The sequence below is a fragment of the Lycium barbarum genome, chromosome 2, assembly GCF_019175385.1.
Source record: "Lycium barbarum isolate Lr01 chromosome 2, ASM1917538v2, whole genome shotgun sequence".
NCBI classification, from domain to species: Eukaryota; Viridiplantae; Streptophyta; class Magnoliopsida; order Solanales; family Solanaceae; genus Lycium; species Lycium barbarum.
The window spans coordinates 13,734,032-13,742,433 of NC_083338.1; the positions used below are offsets into that span (position 1 = coordinate 13,734,032).

The 8,402-nt window shown below is 37.2% G+C and overlaps 1 protein-coding gene across 1 annotated transcript; it reads right to left on the reverse strand.

Annotated features, from left to right (window-relative positions):
• Positions 1-4,276: 4,276 nt before the first annotated feature.
• LOC132629340 (glutaredoxin-C1-like) lies at positions 4,277-5,140 on the reverse strand. Its single transcript, XM_060345020.1, has one exon. It carries the CDS (start codon positions 5,089-5,091, stop codon positions 4,540-4,542), a length of 552 nt encoding a protein of 183 aa, XP_060201003.1. The 5' UTR covers positions 5,092-5,140; the 3' UTR covers positions 4,277-4,539.
• Between the last annotated feature and the right edge of the window lie 3,262 nt (positions 5,141-8,402).

An 8,402-nucleotide genomic window follows, 5' to 3' on the forward strand; every position in this document is an offset into this window, starting at 1 on the left:
TCTACAGTCATAGCCTAGGCGGAAACCTCTAGTCCTCAAATCCATCAAGTGTCTAAGTAAGTAATTAACAAGCACACAACGACTCAAATGAATCATCAACCAAGGAATCAATGGGGAAACGTATCATGCAATCCAATAAATGCAACAAGAATCAATGATATGAGTGGAGGTAATATGAATGCAGGTGTGATGCAATGCATTGGCCAATTGTCCCATACCGTACATACATGCTGCAGATAGATAACCTCCACGTCTAGATAGTCATGACCTATAGCGGACCCGAGAAGTCAATGTACCATTCACTCCGCACATAGCCCAGAGATAACTTCCACAACACTAGCCACTCCGCACACAGCCCAGAGGTGACTTTCACAATACAGGCAACTCCGCACACAGCCCAGAGGTGACTTTCGTCTTTCACTTCCTTATCCTATGTTTCCATAATCTTTTTTTCATCGATTTCTCCATTGGAATCACATCATAATACCATGAGAAATGTAGGATGAAATACATGCATGAATGTTGAATTCAACAATAATCATGAGGGTGGATAACCATAACAACATTCGTAAATCAACTACTAATACAAAATTTATCCTCAAATCTGTGCAATGCCCTGTCTGGAACAATTTCTCTTCGAACCACATAGGTAACATCAAATAATATATGCATGAGATGTCATTTGAAATATGCATGTAGCAACACCACAATAAGAAGCCTCGAATGTTTCACTTCCTCACTTACCATCATTAGTATCAAGTCACAGTTTGAACCAATGTATCAGATGAAAGAAGAATGCATGATATCAATATCAAGTGTAATCATAATCCAATCTCATTTGTGCCTCTACATGAGCACACATCACAATACTAATCCCAAATCAAATGTCCTTCCCTTTATCAATAAGAAACGACTAGATAAGTGAGAGATGAACGTATCACAACCATAACATAGCAAATAAGCAACAATCCTAACACCACACACATGGCAACAAGCCAAATCACAATAAACAAGACGATAAGCCCACGAAGGTATCAACAATACCAACCTAAGAATATCCATCCCAACTTCATACCCGAAGGCTTAACATGCTTTCTCCGTCAATAAATAACTTCTACATATGCTTCGCTAACTGAAGTCTAACCAAAAGGTAAGTCGTAACCTACCTCGATGCCGAGCTGGTGCCACAAACCAATAAATGTGAGCCTTGCCCTTCCGAAGAGCCTCCGAATACTCAAAGTCTAGTCATTATCGAAATCTAAATTAAAAACGGGGAATTACGGTACCTATATTGCTATAAATTAGTTCGAATCGAAATTTAACTAAGAAAAGAGGGAAATCGGACCACAAGGGTAAAATGGGTATTTCAAGAGTAGAATTGGTAACCCAGCATTCTAGAAGTTCAATTCTACTCTCCAATTTCTAAATAAGCTCAATTATTGATCAATTCTATCATTCAAAATAAAACCCCCAAATTAAACATAAACCCTAACTAACCATGATCAATTTCTTGGTCTAGGTTAGAGATTCAAACTTATAATCCACTAATTCATGAAATACCATCTTAATATTGGCAAGATTCACCAATTAAATTGATATTTAAGGCCTAGAATTCACTTCTCGAGTTAAGGTTGGAACTCATCTTCTCCAACTAGTCCCCATTCATTTCCACCATTAATTCAAGGTTAACAAGAGTAGTTAATCATAAGATAAGATAAAGGAACTTACCCCTCAAGTGAAAACTTACCCCTCAAGTGAAAAAACTTCAAAGACTTTTCAATTCCCCCTTAATGCTCTATAGACCAAAGATTTAGTGAATAGGAGGGATGGATTCGGAGTTAGAAATAAAAAAGGTTTTCTGATTCAACATTTCCGCTCCCGCGAGCAAAGAACCCGCTACAGCGGTCTCGCCTCGGCGGAGAATCATCTGTTGTGGCGGACCTTATTAAAAATCCAAGAACTCGCCACAACGGGCCAGGTTCCACTGAAGCGAACCTGCTGCGGCGTAGACAATCTCGCTGGGGCGAGACACCAGAAACTAGGAAAATTCATGTTTCACCAAGTTTCACCCAAAATCCCGACATCCCTCCGAGGCCTCCCGGATACACACTAGATATGCATACACACTCAAAAACACGCTACGAACTCACTCGTGGCTTCATAATTCCCAACAGAGGTCTATCTGACCAAGTCAACCCCCAACGGCCAAAAACCAACTTTTCAACCATTAGTGCAAAAAGCTTCAAGTGCCTCAGGAACCGAACTGAATACCCCCACCAAGTCATAATCGACCCTCTGAACCTCAGGAAATCGACGGATTCTCGAAAAAAGTTCGTTTACCCAAAAGTCAACTATCGGTCAAAGATTTGTCACTTTAAGGTTCTAATTCTCATATGTCACAATAAAACTCGCTTGATTACCTCGGGAATTGTGTCACCCACCCCCGCTGGTCAAAATCATACTAACAGAGCTCGGGAAAGGGTCAACGAGAGTAAATGGGTCAAAAGTGCAATAACGACCAAACGGGTTGTTAAACTTACTCAAAATACTATGGAGAATGCAGTAATAATGTAGCTGAATTTAATGCAATTTTCTTTGGAATCCAATGGTGTATTGCAAATGGATACAGGAATCTGGATATTGAATCTGACTTTATGATAATCATCAACATAATCAATGATCAAAACAGTGTCAATAGACATATTCTACACATCATAAGTCAGATCAACAACTTGAAGAAACAAGGCAATTTCAATTTCCATCATTGCTACAGGGACTTATTTAGCTAATTTGGGTGAAAGAGAAAAAGAAAACTCATTCTTCACGCAGGATTTGACCCTAGCCAATGGGGCAAAAAAACTGGTTGAAGAATGACAAGGAAGAAACTCCAAATTTCAGAATTTGAGCTCAGAGGAAGACTTTTTTTTTTATAATGATTAATTTCGATTATTTTTGTTTCGGGCAGATATATATTGCCCTCCTTGTAACTAAGGATCTTAGAAACTTCCAAACTTGAATGCCTAATCCCATGTATACTTTAATTGGGACCTTTTGGTACAAGGAACCATTTTTTTTTATTATTATTATTATTATTATTTTTTTACGAATCAGAGCGACAAAAGGCTAAATCTCATTTTGTACAAGGATGAATTGTTCATCCTCCTTATTTCCCAAGGTGGGTTGGACAAAAGGCCAACACACCGACTATGTATTTTTTTTTTCTACAATCAACACATAGATTAGGCAATGCCTAATCACTACCAATGATGGTTTTGGAAAAAAAAAAAAAAAAAAGGGGGGTCAGCTCTAAGTATGAAAGTTGCCTTCTACTGCAACATCTATCTCTCTAGTCTCCTTCAACATCAACAGCAAGATAAAAATCCACATTGGGAACTTGCAAGTTGGTGATAATTAGAGAGATCTTTGTAACATTTGTGAGCACAAACTGCATGAAATTTTGGTTATTATTATTGTCAAATGGGTTAGATGTCCAACTCTTTTTGTCAAGATCAATAGTGATGGATTGTAATAATGGTTTATGTGGTGATCGATGAGAGTAAAAGACAACGTGGGGAACCTATTAATGGCTTTCTAATTGCGACTGGGACAAGGAATCAGCAATTGGGTCGACCCCTGTGCACTGGTATTTGGTTTGGAGTGGTGCATAAATAAGGATATAGTTTGATCGTTGGAGAAATTGATTCTGTCTTGCTTCACAATTGCATGCATTGCACGGATTTGGTCAGTATCATGGAGAATGGATGATAATAAGAAATTAGAACGCTGGTGGATATAATGGTATGATGCAAGACATGCTAAAGAATCAACAGATCAAAAGAAAGATCGTGAGTCCTGCGACCCAGTAGCTCTCATAAACGTCCCTCCAAATCTTTGAGAAAACAAGTATCATAATCTTGTTAAATCATCATTTAGTATGAAATATCCTATGGATCATAAACATTTATCATATTTCATCTTAAATCTTTAAACATCAATGCACTTAATACACATTAACGATATATTCTTTGAAAACAATAACATTTGCCCGTAGCACGTTTGAATAAAGTCATATCTTATATATGTTGGGGAGTTCCTACTCGATCGATGTTTATCCCCTCATGGGCCAAACGTCGGGGCAGTCTAATATGGTTCGACATCACTTTTCCAACTTACACATATGGTTTTGGAATGACACCAATCGACCGGAAGTTATGAGCAACCGTTAAATATTCCTATACATACGTTGCATCCACCATTGACCATAACTATCATCAAATGGAAAGAATTTTCGTTTTATTAAATTTTCTCTTGTTAGCAGGGGTGTCATATAACTTCAGAATAAGTACAAGAGGGGGGATTGGCCTTACCTCAGCATACAACACAAGGATAAAAGGAGGGTTAGGAGATTACTAACTACAAACTAACCCCTCTTAAATCTAAGAAAGATTAAATTAGCTAACAGAAAAGTTCGTCTTGTCAACTTTGAGTCTAATTGATGACATTTGGCATTTGTCCAAATGGAAAGAAATGACATTGGAATTAAAGCCAGAGAGCCCCAGCTTCCCTGAGAAGTGGGACAAGAGTTCCATTAATATGAGAAGCCATAACTCTGTCCATTGATCCGATTAGTTCTCCTCCTACAAACACTACCGGAACAATAGATGAATTTCCAAGAAGTTTGGAGAGTGCTCTCTCCATCCCTTTTCCGTTAGAGTCTTGGTCCAACTCGTACACCGTTGGGCTCACTCCCAACTCACAAAATAGCCTCTTCGTTGCATGGCACATGCAACACGTGCTCAAGCTAAAAATCACCACTGCACTTGCTGATGCCAACCTAGCCACCCTCTCCAAAGACTCTGAAGACGATGATCTTCGCCTCCCCATTGTGTTTTTGTGATTTCCCCAGGATGACTCCGATTCTTGGTACTGCATTGTGGATACTATTGGTGAAAAAAATAATGGTGTCCAATGAATGTGAGGAAAGAGGAGTAGAACAATAAGGGTATATATAGTGTAGGTGGGCGATTTTGAATTAAAGGGGGTGTTTAGTGAATATAGGAATTCTGTGTATATGGATTTAATTTCGTGCATGGGAGATATAGGATGTAGGTATAACAGAAGTAAAGTTTTTGTATGTGCATTAAATACAAAAGGTGTACAATAGCCAGTAGCCCTTGCAAAAAAGACATGTCGAGAAAAAACCTTTAATGGAAGAGGCAAATTAAGGTGGGCAGTTGTGTGGTTTTTATGTCTACTGTAAGCTCCAAGGTTACGTCAATATATAGCCAAGGGGAATAAAGGGCTTTAATTAGGGTGAAGGGGGAATACTTGGAAGATGGATATACACATATCATAGCGTAATTAATACAGGTATCCATATTGAATTGGTGTACTAGATATATAAATTTTGTGTCCAGTCTTAAACAATAATCACTCTTACAAATTATATTTATTTTATAATATTCAGTATTTTAGAAAATAAAAAATTACAATTACTTCCCTTGATTTCGTTTTATATGGCACTATTTTGTTATTAATCCGCTAAAAAAATAATGCTTTGTTATGGAAACCAATTCAGTTTTTAAAAGTTTATTTTACCATTAATAAAGCTAGCTACAACACGATCGGCCATACTAATGATAACGGGATATATCTAAATAGCAATAACTAAAAGCAAATTAAGATATAGTATAGAATTCTCTTAAACTAAAATTGATAGATGGTCTGACTAATGAAACAGGGAAGAAAATCTAGAAATCTAGGTGAACGTCTCATGCAACAATCGATATATTAACTTGATCGTTTCTAAGGAATGACCAAAGAGAACACCAGATATAAGAAAAATATAACCTTCACTATTTCAACTCTTGAAAATAATAAGTAATCTGAAGTTGAATGCTAATCAAGATCTCAATTCTCTCAAAGAATTCTCTAGTCCTGATACACAAAAATTATTGTTCATAAAAGTGAACTCTAATTTATACTTAATTTAAAAAACCTAATAGAAAGATAAAATTGTCCCGAAAGAGAGACGTAGCTGCCCAATATTCTTCGAGTCCGCAACTTAGATGACCCAAAAAGTGGGGTTTGAGACTAAAATAACCTAGTAAAAATAAAAATAAAAAAAAGTAACCAAACTACCTTTTGTGCACCAAATTAGTGCGCAATAGAGGCTATCTTTTTTTATTTTTTATTTTTAACCAATCTTAAAGTTCTCAAATTCACGTTTTTCCATACTTTGACCAAAGATTAGTCATGTTTTAAAACTCCAAAATATCAATATTTTATATAGAACTTAATATCTTTTTTTGCTGACAATAATGTCGGCTCATTACATCAAGTCGTCCTAAACGTTTGGATCGTCGTTTTAGGAATTGTAAAGTACCCCGAAGTAAGTTTTGTTTATTTGAATCTTGTTATCTTTAGGTTTAAGTGTTTTATTTTATAAGGTGTTGATTTATGTGTTTTATTATTTAGTCAAGACATTACTTTATTTTGAATGTACAAAAATAAATATTATATTAAAAAATAATTCATCAAATACGAGAGGTTCAAAATAATTCATTATAATAACCAAATAATACAGCCTTATTTGCAATAACACAATATCTAAAACAATACATCAAGTACGAGACTCTCTTCCACTACGAGAGGTACTTGCATCTCCACGGCCTCGTAGGCTACACAAACGCTTATCATGGCCAAACGCCTTACACGTAGAGCACCTGCGAGGGTATGTCCTATCATTGACATCCATTTGATTGTGAATCCGAGTTCGTGCGTTGACACGGATTTTACGGATATACTCCTTGGTAGCAACCATTGAAAATGGTTCGTTTGGCCAATAAGTTTAATCACCAAGTGGGTAGAAGTGGCTGGCATATGCTTTAAGATAACTTTTGATGCCGTATTCCGATGCCACATAACCTGATATCGTTTTTTCATTGACTCGAAACACTTGAGGGCATGAGAAAACGGCATGTGGTATGTTTTCTACTTACCACAACTACACGTTCTCGTGCCCTCATAAATAGTATGTAAGTTTCATCCCCTACCTTCCTAATAAACTGTCCTGACTTCATGCACACGTTCAGCCAAGTTATACTCGGTCATCTTGTGCAGCTCACATTTTTTCCTGTGATGCTTCATCATTTTTTTTTTGGTTTTGGCATCCATTTCCCACCCTCTGCTAATATGGCTTTGGCATGCTTTGTTCTTGTCACAAACCGCTCCACAACTTGTATGAAAGCCATTCTCACCATTGCAGTAACGGATAGTCCCCGCTTAAATTTTAGCAAACTATTGAATAACTTCGACCTGGTTGTTGTAAGCACCCCCCATCTCCTGCCTTCATCAGCATGTAATGTCCATTTTTGAACTTCAATATTCTTCAACCGAGTATATGCTTTTGGATTCACTGCCTTGATCATCTCCATCTTTACAAGCCATTTTTTTGCTGATGCTCCATCGCAGCCGCCCATATCAATTTGTTGAGTGTGTTGTTTCCAAACTTCATTTGAAAATTTACCTTAAACAATAGCGATGGTAAGCGAAGGGAGGTTACCACCCCTCCAAAGTAGACATACTGTGCAATATGCCTTGATGTCGATCAGATAACACGCATATGCCCATACGATCCTTAATAATAAATCGCGTCAAATGTGTCAAAAACATCCCCCAAGTCTCATTGCTCTCGTTAGCGGCAATTGCGAAAGCAAGAGGGAATATCGACCCATTAGCATCCATTCCTACTGCAATCAATAGCTTGATGTTGTATACACCATATGCATGCGTGCCATCTATGGATATGACTGGCCGACAATGAGCAAAACCATCAATACATAGTTTGAATGTCCAAAACACAAAGTTGAAAATATTACCGGGTCGATGCTTCCACTCTACAACAGTACGAGCATTGAATTTTTGTGAAGCTGCCATATACCTCAGCAATGTCTGGAAAGAGCTCTCTCAATTTCCATAAATCATCTCAAACGCATGTCTACGCCCAAGATATCCCTTTCTTTTGCTTATCGTTTTATGATATAATGTCTTAACATTTCTAATGCAATCTTTGATGGGGATCCTACACAAGTTTAAACAAACAACATTTAGCAATGATAATTTAATTGGTGTAAGAATTATTATGAACTAGGTCGAATAGGTTACCTTGGGGTTTCCGCAATGTCTTTAAGTAGCATTTGAGAAATCATATTTATATCTAAATTAAAATTATCTACTTGATTCTCTCCCATATCACAAGTGTGATGTTGGTGGAATTTTGTGATAACCCACATACATCAGGCTTAACAATTCCCCCAAGCATCCATTGACAGCCTTGATACTATCGTCTACAAACTAGTCTCCATACTTTTTTGGTTGAATCATCTACCCTATACTCCCTC

Bases quoted from the DNA above. Each gene is read 5' to 3' on its own strand.
- LOC132629340 (XM_060345020.1), bottom strand. From the start codon at position 5,091: ATGCACGAAATTAAATCCATATACACAGAATTCCTATATTCACTAAAC.